Below are 20138 nucleotides of genomic sequence, written 5' to 3' on the forward strand. Positions count from 1 at the left end.
TCTGGGTGGACACAGCACGGTGCTGGCACCCAGCTCCACCGTTTATGTTCGCAAACAGCCATGGAGGAGGGTGATGGCCCAGTGCTGCTGGGCAGGGCAGCGGTACCTGGGGAGAAGGGGCCTCCCACAAAGGCTGAGGCTTCCACGTGTGGATGTTGGGAGCTGGCCCCCTGCCCCACCGTAGGAAGCTTCTGCCTCAGTGGAGCTGAGCACTCACAAACTCATCACGAAGACAGATTTGGGGCTTCTCTGAACACCAAGCCTTTGTCGAGGCCTGACTGCAGTGAGACACCTCCCCAGAAGCTCAGGAGCTGTGTCAGCCTCTGTTCTTAGTCTTGCTAATGTAATCTATCCACCTCCCCAGCTGGATTCCAAACCTGGGCTGGGGATTTCTCATGAGGCTTCCTGGGACAGCTCGCTGCAGCCCCCATGGCACTGCAGGAGGGTTTGGGCCAGGTCCTCCCCCACCATGAGCCTCTCGGGATAACTGGAGCCACATCCCGGCGAGACCTCACACCTCTTCCCTGTGCAGGACAGAGGCTGGAGCCAGAAGCGCGGCAATTACCAAGCTAGTTGTGCTTGTTTTAGGAGGCACCAACCATCAGACAAAGGCTAATTCATTTGGCCATGGCCCGGGGCTTGGTCAGTGCCCATATTAGCTGAGAAAATGAAGGTGAATGAGTTGTCTTAGGAGCAATGCCAGCACATGCTCTGCAGATGGCCCCAAGAAAATGTTGGTGGCCCATAGCTGCTCTTGGTGGCCCCAAGGCCAGAACATCAGCAGCAGCTGAGGTTCCCTGCCTTTGGGGGTTCACGATTAGCAGGTGCCACTGCTGGCACGGACCCCTAGAGAGATACCTCATCATGGTCCTTGGGACCATGGTGTTGAGCATCCCACCTCGCAGGGCCCTTTGCTGTCTCCACTTGGTGGATGCACCCCAGGGAGGCAGTAGCAAGGGCAGGTTTGTCCCCGAGGACCATCCTGTGCCCTGCTCAGAAGGTGCCTGCTGAGAAGGTGGAATTGAATCAGATCTGGCTGGACTGGGTGCGATCTTGACAAAGGCTGTGGGTGGTTTTGGAGGTCGATGGCAAGTCATCTCCTGGTTTAATCATCTGGGATTGCTGCTTCTGCCACTGCCTCTCTCTCTGCTTCTCCCCGATCAGTCTAGAGCAATGTGGTCCCTGGGGAGACAGGCACAGGCTCGGGGGGCTAACCCAGCACTGGCAGGGGGTTGGTGGTGGTCTGCTGTGAACGGCTCAGGCTGGCAGATCGGAGCGTGCGAGGACTTCTGCGTGTCAGGGAGAACAGACCCAGCTTTGGGGTCTGCCTTGTGGCCATAAAGCAAAGTCCCCTGGAAGGAAGGGATGGAGGCGGTTGGGGACTGAAGGGGGTGGGTGCTGTGGTCCTGCCCAAATGTGCTGTGGCAGGAGCGGGGGACGGTCCTGCTCTTGCTAAGAGACACCATCCCTTGCGTGCAGTTGGATTGTCTAGGAGGCAGAAAGTGGTATGAGAAATGAACCAATTAATAATGATAATAATAGTGCTCTGCCTCTTCTAGGCATGAGGTAGCCCTAGGGAGGAGACCTGCCCTGGCTCTTGAGGAGGAGGAGCAGGAGGAGCTCTGCCGAGCCTTGCCCTCAGCCATCTCGGCCAGACCAGGGCTGTGGCTGTACACAGGCACCATGCGCGTAGTCGGACCCGAGCCCCAGGAGGACGAGGGATGCCCAACGCGAGCATGGGCAAGCTCATGGCTCCTCATATCCTGCTCGATGCCAGGCTGCCTCTCTGCATCAGCATCTTCGCCCTGAAACACGGAGCCCGGCTGTGGTCAGCTCTCACTGAGTGAGGGCTTCTCCCGGGGGCAGCAGGGATGGGGCAGGAGGGACAGCCCCGAGGAAGGACGGCGGCATGGCTCGTGGGCTGCATGGACGGGTGTCAGCGTGGACAGAAGAAGCTTGCGCTCCTCTCCGCATGGTTCGTGGTTGGGATAGGAGGGACTGTGGTGGTTTGGGTCCTTCTCCAAGTGCGCATGGACCGAGTGGGTTCCTCAGCATTGCTCCCACCTTGACCAAGGAGCGTGGCGAGTTGGGGGAGGCTCAGCTGAGGACAGCCAGCTTGTCCACCCACGCATCGGGCCTTCCTCAGGCTCCCAGGACAGCATGTAGACACCCCTCTCCTCCTGGCACATCCCCTACCTAGCTTCAGCACTCCTCAAGCATCCAGACTGTTCTTTTGCAGACTGAAGTAGTTGCTTGCAGGCTGCTTTCAGGACTGGAGAGCCCCTTCCAGCCTGGCTGCTGGCTACAAGGTCTCAGTCTCCTCCTCTGCCAGGCTTCCTCCCTTGGCCGGCACGGAGACCTCCTGGCTCTCCGCTCCAGGACGCGCAGGGGAGACCCTCTCTGCTCCTGAGACAGTGCTCTCCAGGAAGCATCGCTTCTTCCCTGAAGATCAGGTTGTTGGCAACAACGTCCTCGTTTCTAAGCTCAGGTGCCCTGTGCAGCGCAAAGGCAGTGCAGGCTGGGGATGGGCAAGGCTGAGCCCCTGTGACCGGGAAGTTGTTGAGGTCTTTTTGGTCCATACTTTTGTTGTGGCTTGGCCTAAACAAAGGTGATTCATGTACCCAGCCTTATGAACCAAGAAATGGGGTGTCCCAGTGTTTTCTTCAGCCAGGAAGGGAATGCTACCAGGAATAAGCAGGATTTTATTGGCAATCTACCCTCCCTGGGAAGGACGGATCCTCACTTCTCCCCTCTCGGAGCTGCACAGAGGTATCCACGGTCACATCACAACAGGGCTCAAACTGGGCACCCCACTCACGCTCTTCCCAGGTGGGAGCTGAATTCAGCCAGAGCTCTCGGGGCGGATGGACTCCCCGGTGCGTGGGGAGAGGCGGCCGGCCCCTGGGATGGCGGCCGGCGTGTGACTCACTCTCTCCTCCCTGCGCAGAGAGCCCGGGCAGGAAATTTGGGTGGTGCTCAAGTATTTGCTCATGGGACACCACCTCATTCCAGGCGTGTCGGGGGTGAGTGAGAGATTGTGTAACCTCCTGGGGAGGGGGGACCTCCTAGGGCTTTCAGCCTGCTGCAGGCTCAGGCTCATGGGGACTGAGTCCTGGCTCTTGTGCTGGGACTTGGGACCACCCTTTGTGTCCCTAAGCACTGCAGCTTACCCCAGGAAAGGCATCCGTGGGGCACAGACGGGGAAGGAGGGATGCTTAACGGGATACAAAAGACAGGTTGTAGCAGACAGTGATGCTTCTATGATGATGAGGAGGAGGAGGATGATGAACGCCCTTCTTGGGCTCTCTGGCTCTGTGATGCCTGGAATTAGATCCTGTAGAAGAGGGCAATGCGAGAGCCCAGCAGTCCCCCATCTACTTCGCTGACGTGCATTTTGCAGGCAGGGAAGCTGAGGCACGGCCAGGAGACGCTGCCAACCCAAAGCCCCGAGGGAGCTGGGAGGTGCTGTGTCGCGGGCCTGCGCCGCCCTCTTGGGAAATCAAAACCAAGGGAGGCGTCAGAGAAAGGGGACAGGAGGATGCTGTGAGCAGGAGCGCTGGGGCTGCGCCTCCTCCAGAGTTACGCGAGCTCGGCCGCAGTCAGCACGGGCTGAGCTGACTTAAAACGCGAGCTTGGTCTGTGGCAACCGAATGCTTGGCTTGGGGTGACCGTAACACTCACTGGCACTTTACAGTCACTTGGGGCTGTAATAAATGAGCATCCCAGCATCTGCTCTAGCCTTTGGTATGAACCGTGGAATAGCTGGAGCCATGATGAGGAGCTGGAGCAATGGCAGAGCCATTAAGGGAACCGCTTCCCCGGGTCCTTTGCTGGATTCAGGGGCTAGGAAGGAAACCCCATGGCTGGAGGGCAGATGTGAGGGGCTGCTGCAGGACAGCACCTTTCTCTACTTTCTTCCTCCACCAAAGGCACAGGGCAGGTTGTACCAACCAGCCCTGAAGGAGTGTCCCCCCTTCAGCTGACCCCCGTGCAATGTCCCATTGTCGCTGCTCAAACTCTTCCCTTCTGGTCTCAGACCCCCGAGGCAGCACGTAACTGAGCTGAGCCTCTGCTGAACCTTGTCCCATCAGCAGTCATCCAAGGGCTCCAGTCCCTGGACGATGCTGTCAGTCCCCACCCTCCCGCCTCTGCTTGCCCACATCCTGGCAGTGCTGCACTTGCCCTGCTGGGAGGGTAGGGCTGGCACTGTCAGCTATTGGGGCAGATGCTATTAGAAACAACAGGAGACGAGGACAAAGGTGGCACCAAGGCTTGTGCTTGTCTGCCGGGAGCTTTGGGGCCGCAGCTGCGGGAACCACCTCGTGCCTTGCTGCGGGCTCTGGATCCAGCTGTTTTGGTAGGGCTCTGGGCGCTCATTCACAATAGCAGTGATGGAATAAGGGCCGCGATGGTACCCATCGGTTGTGTGATGGCACTGAGGTGAGAGACAATAGGGAATGGTCTGATGGGGACCTCCAGTGAATCTTCACTAGGGTGAGGAGGGCTGTAGTTGCGCTATGGCCTTGGGAAATTTGTCCCCAAGCCCTGAAAGCAGCGTGACTGCAACAGCCCACACAGTGCCCAGAGGGGCTCGTAGTCTGCGTAGCAAGTCCTTGTCCACTGCTGCCTGGTCCTGGGGTGGCACTGGGCTTCTCCAGTGCCTCAGTGAGCTGAACTGCTGAGTACTTGGCATGAAACAAGACCACAGGATGGCAGTTCTGCGTCAGGCTGAAGGGCCATCTCGCCCACCTCTGCCAGCAGCCAAGGGCAGACACCCAGGGAAGCGCTTCCGAACAGGGCAAGTGTGTTGTGCTGCCTCTGCAGGGTGCTCTCCTGGCCTCTAGCCCTCTGTGGCTTCGGGTCTTCCCAACCCAGATGTGGTGTTGGTGCATTTGGGAGACCTACAGTGACTTTTTTTTCCCCCCTTCCTTTTTTTTTTCCCCTCTCTCTAATGCTTTTTGAATCCACATGAACTTTTGAGCATCTGTGGTGTCCTGCAGCAAGCAGTTGTGCAGGTGAGCTGCGTGGTGTGCAGAAAGCCCCTGCCTGCTCCCTCTGAACACAGCACCTCTTACCTTCGCTTGGCTGAAGGCAACAGCCTTTTATGCATCCCTGCCCTTGGCCACAGCTTAGACTATTTGGTGACCAGGAGGACATGGGGGAAAGGCCTGAAGTACCATGCCTGTGTCAGGTTCTGGGCAGTGATGAAGAGGGTGAGAATTGCTTTCACCCACCCCTCTGCTTTGCTGCTCCCTCTCTCAGGTCCTCAACAAATGAGCTGGCTGTGCTCATCTCCCGCATGCAGACAAATGCTGACCAGGTGGAGAAGGACATCCTGGAGACACAGTCCAGACTCAAGCAGGTGAGTTGTGGCAGAGGGTGGTGGGAAGGTGAAAGGCTTTGCCTAGAAATGCAGTGTCTAGGATAACAGGTCAGGTGTCTGCTCTGTGCATCAGCTTGCTGGTGCAGATTTGGGGGCTGACTCGAGGCTGGGGAGGAACAGAGCCTCCCAGCCCCTGGGGCTGCATACCAGGGCATCCCAAATTTTGCCCTCGGTGCTTTCTGCTCAGTGCCTCATGCTTCCCACAGCCCTGGCTGTCTCACCTACACATGCCGTGCAGCAGCACAGCCCTGTGCCTCCCAGCAGCCCCAGAGGCAGGCAGCCAGCCTGACCCACTCCGGTCCCCTGGGAGGGAGGGTTGCTGAAGCAGGCAGCTTGGCTGGACGTGCACTCCCCAGCTGCAGCCTTGCACCAGGGTTCCTCTGCGGTCAGTGTGTTGAGCATCCGGGTCTTCTGTGTTGGCCAACAAGAGTGTTGTGAGGTCTGTGTGGTCCAACCAGGCTTTTTTCTCTGTCGTCCCTGGTCTCCAGGATGCCAGCAATCAACAGAACAACAAGGCTTTTGAGTTCCAGCCAGAGAATGCCAGGAACCTGAAGGAAGCGGAGACCCTGCTGAAGGACCTCTTTCTGGACGTGGACCGTGCCAAGCGGCTGAAACACCCTCAGGCTGCTGAGATAGAGAAAGAGTGAGTACAGCAGGGGGGACGGGTGTGATGGGGGCACCAAGCAATTGGGACCCCCCTGCTAGGATCTAGACTGAGCTCCAGTTGTTGCCATGAGAGGTAGAGTTTCACTCTTCTTCCCATAGACTTTAGCCTTAAAATCAGGGCTTCTGCCAATATATTGTAAAGATAGTGGTGTGCAGAGTGGCTGCCAGAGTGATCACCCAAGAGTTCCCAGTCTTATCTGGGAGCTCTTGTAAAAGGTACCAGAAAAATGCAGAGCTAAAACGTGGCCCCACTCCCAGGGCAAATTCCCTTTTCCTCCGTCTTTCCTAAAATGAATGTCTTTTGTTCAGGCAAGCACAGTGTCAGAGGTGGGTGCTCGAATAGGAGAAGAGCTTCAGTTGGCCTCTGGGGCTTTGCTCCCCTTTGCTCCCCAGTCCTGGAGGGAAGAGTTGTTTCCCAGCTGGAAGGGACAGCCCTGATCTCCCTGCACCTTCCTCCTGGGTTGTAATTCCTGAGACATCCCTGGAGCTGGAGAGCACCAGGACAAGTGCCTCCTCTCCTGAAGGAGGCCAGTGTCACAAAGGGACAACAAAGTAGCCTGGGTCTTACGGGTGACATCTGGGCTCCACAAACCCCACCTTGGTTCTCCCCCTTCCAAATGGACACAGACACGTGTGCCTTTTCTCCTTGGCAGCATCCAGCAGCTCCACGACCGAGTGACGCAGCTGTGTGCAGAGTACCGGGCCCTCTACGAACAACTGAACGTCCCTGACGTGGGGCCCAGAGTAGACTGGGCCGGGATCCTGGACCAAAAGATGGTAACAGCAGCTGTTTTTAGATGTACCTCCCAACTCCTACAAGGCCAGATAATGTCCGCTATTGCCTGTAGGGCTCTGCCAGCCATCGTGTGCTCAGCATCATGCAGGGACATTGCGGGTGGTGGAAGTGACTCTGGGTAGGAGAAGGACTCTCCTCCCATCTATTAAAACCCTCTGGAGGACCCTCTTGATTGACCCCTTGATCAGATTAAGAGCTACTGGAGGGGGATCAGGTAGAGATGCCCTGCTGTGGGATGAAAGGATGCAGAAGGTGATGTCTTCAAGGACTTTACAGCCCTACATCCTAGGGTTTCACGCTGCAAGGGCTTGGGTATGTGGAGTGTCCAGTTTGGAGTCAACTTGGATTCCCTTGAAAGCTGGATGGTAACGATGTGCATCCAATGCACGTCACCATGGGGAGGGTGGCTGGTTCAGCTTAGGTTTGTACACCAGGGTTACATAGCCTGGTTATCTTTGCCCCTGTGTATGGCTGGAGAAATGGCAATCAACAGCAATCACCATGAACAACAACAGGATCGCTTCCGTTCCTCCTGGACTGGTATCAGATACCAGATCTTTTCATACCCTGCCAGCACTCACTGGGGTTTCTCCCTGAAATAAAGTCTTTTGCTTTAGTCTCTGCCTAACTCCTTTTGCACAGAAACAAGTCAACGCGGGACAGTACGGCCCCGGCATGTCAGAGCTGGAAAAGCAAATAGCTGAGCACAACATCCTCCAGAAGGAGATTGAAGCCTATGGCCTCCAGGTCAAGAACCTCCGCTCCGGGGTAAGGAACCCTCTGTCCCTTCCTTGTTCCTGTTGGCTTCGCTCGGGACCCTGCGGGCTCTGCTCGCTGTCTGGCTGCGTGTCCCGTCTGCTCCTCCTCACGGTGAATGCACGGTGAATGCACCGCCCTTGTTCTGCACAGGCGAGACCTGAGCTCGGACGGATCAAGCCGTGTAGGGGCCAGGGAGGTGGTTCCTGAATGGTTTCTAAAGCATCTTCCATAAATCAGCCCATCAGCATCTACCACTGATGGTGTTTTGGTAACAGCTTTTTTTCTCTTCTTTTTTTTTTTCCTTGGTCTTGGTCGTGGTGTAACCCAGGATGTGGCAGATTTAAAAAGCCAGTACAAGGACTTGCTGGTAAGATTCTCAGTGGTTTTCTGGACAGATGGGGTAATACAGCAGAGTAACACCTTCCCCAATGGACAGGGAATGCCCAGCTCAGGGCAGGAGCTACCTCTGGTCTTGCGCAATGAAGCTGTGTCCCTCATTTTCTTTCCCCATTTCCTTCCCACCTTGGAATGGGTGTAAATTGAGAGCACGCTCGCTACCCTCAGGGGAATGCTGTGGGTGAGATCTGTGTCTCTCCTCTTCATGGATCATTGCTCTGGAGTTGCCTATGTGTCCGTGAGTGCAGGGTTATGGATGCGGCAGCAGGAAACCCTGTCCCAGCCCACGGGCTGTTCCAAATCAGGATTGCAAATGTTGAGGCTTGCACTGATCCCTAACAAGGGCTCCAGAGAGGAAATGAGCAGCTGGAGCAAAGGAGGTGGCCAGGAAGAAGGTCCTCAGTTTAGCTCGCTGGGCCCGTAAAGGTTAATGCTGAAGAATGGCATTTGTGAGAAATATAGCAGAGCTGGGCCAGCTCTCAGACTGCCCGAGGCATCAGCCGACACCTGAGATTCTGGTTCGACAAACATATCCTGTCTCTGAAGGAGGGAAAGGGAATGGCAACCCTGTCAGATTAGAGCAAGCAGCTGCAGATGTCTCACCAAGGTCTCTGGGAATCTCCTGGTGGATGTGCAATGTGAGCAGGGTCCTGGGGAGGAGGAGGAAGAGGGGAAAGGGGGTCTTCAGCCTGAGTGCCAATGCTGTCTCTCTCCGATGTGCATGGGCAGAAAGCCTCCATCTGGCGAGGGCAGAGCCTGGGCAGCCTGTACCACCACCTCCAGGGCTGCACCAAGGAGCTGGGCTACCTGACGGACCAGCAGACCAAGATCCTGAAGCAAGACTGGAGTGACCAAATGATGGACGTCCAAAGCGTGCGTCGGGAGTATGAGGTGAGCTCCTGGGGATGGTAGCTTGTCCTGCTATTGGGGCAGGAGATTTGCAGGGCAGATTCCAGCCTCCTAGACATCCACCACAAGCCCTGAGCCTGCTGCTTTTGCAGGGCAGCCTGATAGCACTGGGCACAGAAACAGAGGTGGAAGAGATGATCTGGGTCCACGCTGGAGTTAAGGATGAGCCACTCTGTGTGTCCCCTCCTGTCCTCTGCACTGGCATGTGGGATCATACGTTACAGAGCTGTCGGTGATCACAAGGGAGGGAAGGGCTCAGCGTCATGTCAGCCTCAACATCCAAAGTACAACACCTAGTGACTGCTATATGCTGGGACCAGGAAGAAGAGAAGGATAATTGCTTAGGAAAATGCTCTCTGAACCAATGCCCTGATGCTTTCTGAGGCCCAAGCGTGTCTAATTTGTTTTAGCTTTGCCTAGCCCCTTCTTTTTTTAAAAACAAACAAAGATGTCTATGCTTTGGGAGCCTTTTCTCTGCCAGATGGGGTTTGGTGCCCCAGACCGCTCTGTGCTCCCTGCGTGCTCCCACTGTCATTAAGTTTCTCTTTCCCTTCAGGACTTCAAGTCCAATGAGCTGCTCAGCCAGGAGGAGCTTGTGAACCATCTTCAGGATGATGGGGATAGGATGATTGAGCTAAAGCACCCAGCTGTCAAGCCTATTCAGGTAGGGAAAGGGGGTCTCCTCCTAAATCCTATAAGAGAATGAGAATTCTTTCCATATTTTGTGGATCAAGAGCCAGGAGACAGGTTGAAAGAGACCTGTTCTGCAGAGCTGCTATGCTACTCTTTCCTCCCACACTGCACCGACTGTGCTGCAGCATCTTTCTGCCTGCTCCAGCCCTATGGGGAGGCTGGGGGCCATGCAGGGTCTTCACTCCTTTAGAAACTTCCAGGAGATAGTGGCTAACATCTGTGTGCTGGGACCAGCTCCCAGTCTGGTGCTCAGACGTGTGGTCAGTGCAGCCACGTTCATGCTGCTGTGAAACTCCAGCTACGACACAGCATGACCTCTCCCAGGTGAAACCAGCTCCTGAGCTCCAAGGTTGTGTTGCTAAGTCTGCAGATACAGTGGCAAGCCGAGGTGGGCTCACAGCCACCCACGCCACTGGAGCTGAGACCCCGTGAGAAATGTTGGCTGCTCCGTATGAGCCAGGTCCTTGTGGAGCAGTATGCTTGCTCAGGCTCAGCATCAGGCAATGCCCGGGCATAGCTTTGCCTCTGCTCAACAGCGGTCTTTACCCATCCTCTGATCTCTGGGACTTCTGGGGAAAGGAGACTGCTGGTGGGGGAGGTAGGACTAGCTGGAGCCCACTGAGTTGTGCTCTGTCACCAGGCTCACCAGGAAGCCTTGAAGAACGAGTGGCAGAATTTCCTGAACCTCTGCATTTGCCAGGAGAGTCAACTGAAAAGCGTGGAGAGCTATAAGAAGGTAAAAAGCAATGAGCAGAGCACGGGCCATGGGGCTGCAGGGTCAGGAGGGAGTGGGCAGGCTGGGAAGAGAGACAGCAAAGGCATGAGGATGGGAGATCCTTTGCTTGCACCTAGTCAGGGTATTTTGGGGAAATACCCCGCAAAACACAGTCCTTTAGTGCTGCAGTGAAGGACTGGCTCCCGGCTCGTCTCATCAGCCCTGTTGCGTTAGTGTGCTGGCCTGGAGAAGAGGGGCAGGGGAGGGTTTGCTCACTATCGTTACCTGGGACTCGTCTGTTGATTGGGATTATTTGCCTGTGGCTCAGGCATCAGAGAGTCCTTGTCCAAGCACGTGCTCTGAGGGTGGTCTGTAGGGGAGCCCCAGACAGGTAGTGGGAGAGATGCTGGGAACTGAGAGACCCCACTGGACTTGGGGATAGTAACGTCCTCCCATCCCTGACTGTTTTCCTACCCACGTCTCCAGTTCCAGGATGATGCCGAGGCTGTGAGCCGCTCCCTGAAGAAGATGAATTCTGACCTGGACACCAAATACAACAAGTTCAACAAAGACAGCCCCGGGGTGGTGTCAGATCTGCTGCTTCAGCTGGAGGTGAGGTCTTCAGGGTTGGTGGCACTAGCCCAGACCCCAGACCTAAGGGGCAGACCAAACGTTACAACCTCCCCAGTAAATAAGAGTGGGGAAGGGGAGGAGGTGGGTAAAGAACCCTACTGGGACAGCTCATTCCAGCTCTGTGCTGGGGAGGGGGAAGCCCATGGCAATACTGTGCTCTGGATGCTGAGTCCCTGTAGCCCCAGAAGGTCCATGCTGCTCACACTGTGGGGCAGTGACCCCTGGGAAGGCACCGGTCCCCATCAGTGACACACAGCCAGGCCCCAGGTCACCATCAGAGTAAAGGAGAAGCGCAGGGAGGAGCTGCACATTGTCCTAAACAGGAGGCACTTGGATTAGAGGGCCTGCAGAGAGCGTGAGCTGCTGGCATCCAAGCAGCAGGGAAAGGTCCTCCCATCTCCTCAGCACTCTCATGAGCCAAGGGCAAGGGAGGGAATAAAGAAATCTGACCTCAGGGGTGAGATGCAGATAGGAAAGGAACATTTGCCTGGGAGAGAGGGAGGGGATGCGTTCAAGGTGGTATCTTCCCATGCATGCCGGGAATCTTGGTACCTTCTGACACTGGCATGCGGCCGCCTCTTGGCAGGTCTCTGTTCCATTTCTGAGAAGAAAAACTTCTCCAGGAGATTTAATATGACGGTGTGGGATCACCTAAGGTTAACTCAGGCTGTGCCTTCAAGGGCAGATCTGCTGTGAGCAAAGGAAAAGGAGGAGAACATTGATAATGAAAAGGGGAAGAAGGGACATGGAGGGCTCAAGAATGGAAATGATTCTCACTCCATCCCAGCAGTGACCATGCAAGGATGGATAACTGGCCCCCACGTACCCACTATAGTGTGACCCTCTCCTTCATTCTCATCCAAGCCTGGTCACAACCACTGTCTTCTCTATTGTGTCTAGAACGAGGAGAAGGCGGTGAAGCAGGCAGAGAAGAACATCACTGACCTGAAGAGAAGGAGCAAAGAGATCAGCCCACTGAAACTGCGCAGGACACGTCCCTCCCAGCCCCTCACCTTGGACACCCTCTGTGACTGGGATGCTGGGGAGGTGAGGGCTTGAGTAGCAGTACCCTCAGAAGAAGCAGGCAATTGGATTTTTCTTTGGTTGCTCCAGATCTTGGCTCTGTGGTGGGAGGAATGGGCCTAGTGCCAGAAAACCAAGCCTTTCACTGGATTTTGTGTCTTTGTCCCAGGTGCAGCTGACAAGAGGTGACAAGTATACTCTGAAGGACAACAGCAACCCAGAGATGTGGGTGGTGCAGAGCAGCACTGGTGTGGTCCAGGAGGCACCTTCTGCTTGCTTCTTCATCCCTCCACCAGACCCCGAGTCCATAGACAAGGTCAATAGGTGAGTCTGCAGTGGAGAGCTTGACCCAGAGAGGTGTTCAGACTTGCTCTTGGGTCATAGCCAGCATGACTGCCTCAACTGCAGAGAAATAGCAGCTGGGAACAGACCTCTTGACTGTCTAGGATGAAATCCTTCCTGGAGAGGGATTGTTCCCTGCACCCAAGTATCTTGTCCAGGTTCCTGCCATTCCTCAACAGCACTGCACGCTGCACAGACCTCGCTGTCAAAGATTCTTCTGGCAGTCAGGCTTGATTTCTTCACCCAAACATGTGACTCGCATAGGTTTGACTAAATTCATTGCAGAATCAGTCTGGAGCTTGGGACTTGCCAAACAGGACAGAGTTATCTGTGGTATCTCTTCTGAGCCAGCCCCAGCTGGAGACTGAGAAATGTTCCTTGAACGACCGTGTAGTCTACTGCTGTTGGCTCAGCCAGCTTCTGCGGTTCCCACAGGATGGGGCACTGGTGCAGGGAGCTTTGGCGTTACCTTTTAGTCATGTCCCCAGGTGCCTGGATAAATCAACGCTGCTCAAATGCTGTGGAGAGGCCCACAGCCCACATTCAGAGTTACTTGGGCATGTCTGTGATGGGAGCCCCAGTCACGCGGGTGGGATTGCTTCATTGCGTTGCTTTTTCTGAATGCGTACTCCTCTTCACACATCCCACATTACTGAATCCTTTGGATTTATGCATTTCATGTGTGTTTTAAAACAGAAAAGAAAAAGTTTGCAACGTCCTCCTGGATAACAGCTCTGCAGGTGTTGCCTGGAAAACTCTTCCCCTTTTCAGGCCACATCTGGCAGCTTGTTTCATTTCCCGTTGTTTGCTTCCTTTCCTACATGCAAAATATTTGTCTTTGTTTTCTTTCCCAGCCTGTTCCACCATTCAGTCCCTCTGCATGGAGCTGTTCCTGGCCCTGCAGAGGGACAGCCCTCATCTGACAACAGCCAGGCAAGCTGGGACTTGCTGGTTTTAGAGCACGGTGTTTAGCTGGAGCAGTCCATAGCAGGGATGTGAACTAGCCTGGTCCTTCAAAGGCCCCTCCTCCTGGTTCCATCAGTCTTCTCCCACCCAAAGATTTTTTTTGGTCCTTCCAGCTCCTGCTGATCCCAGCTCTAGTTTCATTAGAAGGGAACCATCCTTACAAATGAGAGTTGGTGTTTCCAGGGCTGCAGCCACAGAAGCAGCTACTTGTACTTGCCTCCTATGAAGTGCTACAGTGATATGAAATAAATTTCCAGCTTTGTTAGCATCTGGCAAGAGCTGGGAAACACTGGCTCCATTGGCAGAAACCAGCTACTTGAACCAACCAGCTGCTCTTGCTGCTGTCCCCTTTCCTAAGGGACGTCCCTGAGTTACAACAGGCTGCAGGCTCCCAGCCTTCCCCTGCCTTTGGGAGCACCTTCCCCTGCCTTTGGGAACACCTTCCCCTGCCTTTGGGAACACCTTCCCTGGCAGAGGCACAAAGCTGCTCCTGGGCCAGGCTCTGTCGGGGCTTGCTCAGCGCAGCCGTTTCCCATCCTGCTGGCTGATGCTGCTCCTTTCTGCTCACAGGCTGGAAGGGGAACTGAACATGGTGAAGCAGAAGCGAGCGGCGGTTCAGAGCACCCTAAGACGTAGCCACAAGGAGCAGGTTCAACCCAGCCAGCAGGGTACGTCAGCTGGTTAGTCAAGCCCTCTCTGAAGCAAGCCCTTGCAGAGCTCCCATACCTGGCTGGAAGCAGAGCACCCACCCAGGCAGGCAGAGGTGGGCGTGAGGATGCCTTCTGCTCTATGGAAAAGAGCAGCCGATGGGATAACCTGAATCCTGGTGCTGCCAAGGACTCACCGCATGATCTCGGGCAATTCACTTAAATGCTGTTGCCTTCTCAAACCTCTGAGATTGACCTCCAGCTCCATCAACAGTTGCAGAGTATTTAGGGTTGCAGGGAGATGTGCCTGTCCAGAAGCCCTAATTAAACCTTCTTTGGGATGTGCGTTCCTTGCAGTTGTCTTCCCTAGCTGGGGGCTGTGGAATAAGCAGGCAGCCGTGGCTAAATCCCGACCCCTGGCTAGCTGTGTTACTCCCCCCGCTTTAGTTCAAAAAGCTCCCAGCGAAGCTGAGCAGGGATGTGTCTGCATGGCAGCACGTGGTTGTCTCTGTCCCTCCTTTGGACTTGAGCTCTGGCTGGCTGGGGCACAGTTAAAAGCATTTTCCTAAGCCTTTGCCACAGGTAGGCACACACATGTGTGTGATGGTCTGCAGATTAGACATATGAACTGAATTGTTTATGGTTGCATCAAAACCCCATGCTCAGGAGAAGCCTGTGTGCTTCAGAGCTGCAGAACATAAAGAGCAGAGCTTTGTAGCAGGGCTGTCATGAGAGGGAGCTGGAGCTTTAGGGACCATGTATGGGAGAGCTCGAGGAAAGGGCCGTGCATGAAGACTGGGATGGCAGATGAGAAATGGGGCTTAACCTAAGCTGTGTCTCACTGCAGCTCTGCCCAGGAGCCCCCCTGTAGTCCAGGATGATCCCCAAGCTGACCAGCTTCTTGGTAGCCTGGATTGTGTTGGCAAGGACCTGGTCCAGGTAGAGAAGGAGGTCTTGAACCGAGTGAGGTCTCCAGTAAGCTACAGTGACCCCACAGATGACCTTGCCAGGAGGATCAAGCACCAGCAGGTGAGTGCTGCTGCGGGCAGGTTGGAGCAGGATGAGTTTGGTAGCACTGTGTCCTTGGCCCAAAACAGAACTGACATAAGAATTACACAGGAGGAGAGAGCTGTTTCTTCAAAGGAGAAACCTGCACTGCAATTGCAAGGGTTTTGGGCTGGCTTGAGCCCTTGAAATGGAACAGGTTAAGTCAAACCCTAGAGGAATGCAGGCTCTTCCCTTGGCTCAGCTCTGTAGCAAGATGGTCCATTCGTTTCAGAGCTGTGGACCAGGCGCTAGTCTTGGGGAGTCCTCAGCCTTGTTGTGGGGCTGTCACCCTTCACTCTCAAATCTGTAGCATAAAAGATAGCGGGATAGAGGGAATTAATCCAAGGACCAGCTTTGGCTAACCTGATGGGGCGTACAGACTGGTAGGTGCGAGGGACACAGGAAAAGAGGCAGTGCCCTGGAGACCCCTCCTTTCCTCTGGGATAACGTCTGGGTCTGTAGTAGTTCAGCTTGTTACATCTTCATCTGTGGGTATTTATCTGGCCCTGGCAAAAGGATGGACTCTGGCGGGTAGGTTTCTACTATCTTTGTCTGTTTTGATCTCTTTCCCACACCCTGCCATTGCCAGACAGCCACAGTCTGGATGGGGCTGTGCCCCAAGGGCCAACACCTTATGAGAGGGCTACCGCACCCTTAGCCCCACAGCAAAATCCGCCCCTGAGGGAGACACGTTTTCGCAACAGCACTGTTATGACTGTGTTGGGTGACTGCTCGCATCTGCTGTGCCAGGAAACAACAAAGAAACTTGAGAACCTGGGGGCAGCCAAGGATGCCTTGCAGAAGGAGTGTGAGACCTACCTTTCCAAGAAACCCACCAGCACCTCGGCTTCCCAGCTCCCTGTCACGTTGAATGCCCTCAGGAGCAAATACAATGATGTCAATATGCTCTCCAGCCTGTACAATGAGAAGTGAGTGATGAATGGCAAGGCCTGATGGGGATGAGGGGAGGAAGTCCTTGCACAGAGGTGTCAACACAAAAGCATGAGAGAAAATGTGTTTGGTCTATGTGGGCATTGGTTGAGGTCCATCTAGCCCAGGGCAGGTTGGAAACCTTCCATCCACCATCAAAGGCACCTCTGAAGGAGTTCCTGTATGTAATCTGTGGGAAGTCCACCACAATGGTGTGTGTCCCAGCTATGCTGTGTGCAGTGAAATGCAATACATCTGACTTCTGGGCAGCATGACAGGGTTGTGAGTGCATATTGCTTGTTCTCTGTCATGCTGTAGAAGGTCTGATGTTACATAAGCTTAGACATGTAAAATCGGAGAGAAAAGGAGAAGAATGGGATCTTCTGTAGCTAACCTTGTCCTGTCATTTTTTTCCCTTCCCCAGGGCTAAGGTTGCCCTGAACCTGGAGACTCAGATTGAGAACACAGACAAGATTGTCAGCATGTTTGAGGCCAAGCTGGCTCAGGATAGCATCATTCCTGCATCCCCCAATGCCCTGCAGGATCGGGCCAACGATCTGCAGGTAGGAAAACATCAGGCCCTTTGTTAGGGAAGGGAGATCTCTGAGCTCAGGTAGCAATGGTGGGGAGAGCTGTTTGAGCACTCTGAGGCACCAGCGATGAAGTCTTTCTAAGGACTTGTTCCTTGAAGGCTTTACGCTGGCATTGCAGGCTGACTTGCACTCACTACCTAGCAAAAAGCTCTGTCCCTCTCGGGCTACCTTTGGGGTCCCTAAAATATACAATGAACCTCTTAGCATCTAACCTCTGTTGCTCTGCCACACACCCATGCCTATTCTTTCCTGCTCCTATTCTCCCCGCCCCATCATTAGCTCTTACCCTTGACACACGGTGACCCTTTTTTGCCTTCCCCAAAACTTCTCCCTTCTGCTCCATGCAGTGTCCAACCCACCTTGCTTCCCCCCTTCTTTACTGAACACCTCTCACTGCTACATCTCTTCCACATTGCATGTCTATTTTGGAGAGCCCGACTAGCCCCCAGGTGCTGCCCAGTTAGTTACAGTGTTAAGGAGGGTATTTCTGGTTGGTACGTCGACTGGTGCAAACCTGGAGGTGACTTTTTTCCCCTGCAGAAGATGAAGCGGGACCTGGTGGCCCAAGAGGACTGTGTACTGAAGCTGAATCGGGGGCTCAAGGATGCTGAGCACAGCTGCAGTGCCGTGCAGAACAACTTCCAGGAGTACTGCCCTGACCTGCCCCGGCAGAAACGGGAGGTGCAGCTCCTCAATGATCGCTACCATGCTGTTGCGGACCAGCTGGATCAGCGGTGAGGAACTATGGCATCATCTCTACTCCTCTTAGCTAACGTGGACCAGCATTAGTCAGAGTCCCAAGAGTGTGCTCTTCATTGCAAGACCCTGATCCTGACCACTCTGCTGTAATACTGGGGACCAGGTCTGTCCTGCTGTGCAGTTGCCACCTTCCTGTGCACAGCACAGGCTTTGAGCTTCCAGATAGCTGCGAGAAGGCAGTCTTAAGGAGCTGACTGCTGGCCTCTGCCTGATCCAGTGACCCTGCCCAGAGAGACCCTGGTGCTTAACACTTCTCACAGGCATTGCTGCTGGTTGCCTGCCTTTTTTCTTTCTCTCACCTCCCAAGTTGTGTTCATGCTGCAGTAGCAAACCTGCTGTGCAGAGTCGTGCTCCCCACTCAGGGACCAGTTGTCACCCTCTTGTTTTTGTTATCTTGGCGTTCCTTGTGGTGACATTCTCACCATAGTGTCTTTCTAGGAACTTGCACGTGAATCTTTGCCCTTCCCCTTATTGTTTCTGTTCACCTTTGTGCTGCGCAGGGAGAAGACCCTCAGAAATATCAGCCTCGCCTACCAGCAGTTCCAAAACTCCAATGAGAACCTGATGTTCTGGATGAACAACCTACCCAAGCACCAAGTGAAGACCACTGATGGGCCAAGCCAGATCAATTACAAGCTGCAGGCACAGAAGGTGAGTTCCAGAGCAAGTGTCTATAACCTGTAAAGTTACAGGGATGGGGGAACTTGTTTGTGAACAATATGCAAAATAGTACCAACCAGCTCGTAGCCATGTGCTTCACCCATCACAGTGAATGAACTAGAACAAGGAGACAATGGATTGCAGCCCACAGATGATGTATCTTGCCCCACTGCGTTCATCTACAATGCTGGTGTCCTCATCTATGCTAGTCACCCCTAGGTTGATATCCTCTCCACGGAGAGGACGTGCCCAGATCCTGAAAGACTGCACCTTGGGCTGAGATGTTGCATCTAGGCCCTGCGTCTTTCTCTCCCTGAGCAGATCCTAAGCTGACTATCTCAGATGATGAGATGTGAAGGTCTCTGTGTTGGCTGGTATTTATCTCATGATAAATCAGTGACGCAGGTCCTGGGCCAGTGAGAGTGCTGCTGAGATCCTGTAAAGCGTAGGAGGCTTTCCTAAATGTCCTTCTGTTCCCACCTTTCCTTTGGTACCAGGCTGAGCTACTGCTCTTGCCTGCAAGAGTATTACTGGATTGCTGTATCTCAATCTGTCCTTAACATCATGTGTCTCTCCTGCAGAGGCTGGTGGAGGAGATCGAAAGCAAGGAGCCCGAGAAGAACGCAGTGGTCAGACTATCCCGAAACGTGCAGTCCACGCTCAATGTATGGCTGGATTTTCCCATGTAGCACTCCCTTAGCGTCTCACTCGAGAGATCCCAACTGATTCTTCTCTTTCTGCTCTGAACAGGACTATGAACTCCAAGCAGGCAAATACAGCTCTTCTCTGGACCCTACCCTGACTGACTTTGCTGCAAAGAGGCTGCGTGTGACCCCCTTACAAGAAAGCATCCAGGTCCAGGTAAAATGTTAAGATGAAGGCATGGAAACCGTCGTCTGGCTCCTTACCCAAGCCTCATGTGCTCTGCAAGGCCTTAATCCACTCTTAGAGCCACAGCTGATCATGGTCCTAATCCCAAGGACAAATGTCGTCAGGGATCTCTTTGTCTATGGGGCAAAGCAGCACGTGAGATCCAGAATTAGGGCTGAGTCTTGTACCTTTGGTCGAGATTACTGATGATGACTCCTTACCATATTGTGTGTGAAGATAAAACTTACAGGGTAGGTGCGTGGGCTTGCACAGGCATCCCTTGATGTAGGTGAATTTGATGTTCTCCTCCAAAACCTTTTATTTACATATTTTCTGCATTTGGAATCAACAAGAATAATGTAGATTGTTATTGTTTTGCCAGATCTCCCTTGAGATTTGAGTATGACTTGCTATTTAAATATAAAACAGGTCTCTCTGTAGAAACAGCCCTATTTCCAGAAGAATCCAATGCTTTTTCTACGAGTGGGTTTAGAGGAGGCCTTCAAACCTTTGTCTCAGCCCTGCAGAAGCATGGCAAAGAGCAGGTCATTTTCCACCTTTCTGAGTATTACTGCTGAATGGTGTTTGTTGTGTCACATTTTCTCCAAATCTGGGGACCTGTTTTAGTAGTGCGTTAAAGACTGACTTCCGTCTACCTGGGCAGAACAGGTGAGCAGGTGCTGGGGACAGGACTGAGCCAGAGCTCCTGTCTGCTTTTCCCAATTACACCCCAGTTCCCCTGCGTCACCTTGGGCTATTTGCCAACTGCCATCCACGTGTGGCCCAAGGTGAATTTGGAAGTCTGGACCCTGTGTAGGCTAGCAGGCATCTAACAGGCATTCAAATAAAGGGGACAGGATCTCCTACATGAGTCCTCAGACTCTGTGTCTCAGTTTCTCTAGAAAGTCAGATGTGAAGACACTAATCCCTGGAATAGTGCAGTACACAAAGTACATCCAGATGAAAGGAGAGGTGGGAGAGTGTGCCTTCCAACAGAGCTGTGTCAGGGTGAGGGGACAGGGCTCTCACCACTGTTTCTTTTTCAGGAAAATGATGTAACCAAGCTCTACATGGAGCTGGCAGCAGAAAATAAAGAGCAGCTCAGCCGGCTGGAGTTTGCCAAGAAGATTGTCGAGAAGGTACCAGCTAACAGCTCATGGCAAGATTGGGGTACTCTAGACTGGGGTTTGAAATGATCTTTCCAAAGCTGTCAGCAATCTGCTAAGCCTGGGATCCCCCCACCCCTCCCCAGATCTCCACATCCAGGTGTGAGAAAGGACAGGAATGGAAACGCCCGTGAGAAAAAGACCACAAGTAACCACAGTTTCACTGACACTGGTCTTAGGTTGTG

At 53.9% G+C, this 20138-nt stretch overlaps 1 protein-coding gene and 1 long non-coding RNA gene across 3 annotated transcripts in view; one reads left to right on the top strand and one right to left on the bottom strand.

The window, feature by feature from the left end:
- LOC142417916 (uncharacterized) overlaps nucleotides 1-20138 on the bottom strand; it is a 480711-nt gene that overhangs the window by 355732 nt on the left and 104841 nt on the right. The gene's annotated exons all lie outside the window — the stretch shown is intronic.
- EVPL (envoplakin) overlaps nucleotides 1-20138 on the top strand; it is a 37501-nt gene that overhangs the window by 12906 nt on the left and 4457 nt on the right. For both annotated transcript variants that reach the window (XM_075518495.1, XM_075518496.1), the window contains exons 3-22: nucleotides 5263-5362; nucleotides 5872-6026; nucleotides 6703-6826; nucleotides 7488-7613; nucleotides 7933-7971; nucleotides 8730-8891; nucleotides 9466-9573; nucleotides 10243-10338; nucleotides 10804-10929; nucleotides 11851-11997; nucleotides 12143-12297; nucleotides 13852-13949; nucleotides 14776-14957; nucleotides 15726-15904; nucleotides 16330-16468; nucleotides 17039-17232; nucleotides 17758-17908; nucleotides 18499-18582; nucleotides 18668-18778; nucleotides 19834-19926. In XM_075518495.1, coding sequence (XP_075374610.1) covers nucleotides 5263-5362; nucleotides 5872-6026; nucleotides 6703-6826; nucleotides 7488-7613; nucleotides 7933-7971; nucleotides 8730-8891; nucleotides 9466-9573; nucleotides 10243-10338; nucleotides 10804-10929; nucleotides 11851-11997; nucleotides 12143-12297; nucleotides 13852-13949; nucleotides 14776-14957; nucleotides 15726-15904; nucleotides 16330-16468; nucleotides 17039-17232; nucleotides 17758-17908; nucleotides 18499-18582; nucleotides 18668-18778; nucleotides 19834-19926 — 2569 coding nt within the window. The remainder of the gene's footprint in view (nucleotides 1-5262; nucleotides 5363-5871; nucleotides 6027-6702; nucleotides 6827-7487; nucleotides 7614-7932; nucleotides 7972-8729; nucleotides 8892-9465; nucleotides 9574-10242; nucleotides 10339-10803; nucleotides 10930-11850; nucleotides 11998-12142; nucleotides 12298-13851; nucleotides 13950-14775; nucleotides 14958-15725; nucleotides 15905-16329; nucleotides 16469-17038; nucleotides 17233-17757; nucleotides 17909-18498; nucleotides 18583-18667; nucleotides 18779-19833; nucleotides 19927-20138) is intronic.

Source organism: Mycteria americana, chromosome 16 (assembly GCF_035582795.1).
Source record: "Mycteria americana isolate JAX WOST 10 ecotype Jacksonville Zoo and Gardens chromosome 16, USCA_MyAme_1.0, whole genome shotgun sequence".
In the NCBI taxonomy this organism is placed as follows: Eukaryota; Metazoa; Chordata; class Aves; order Ciconiiformes; family Ciconiidae; genus Mycteria; species Mycteria americana.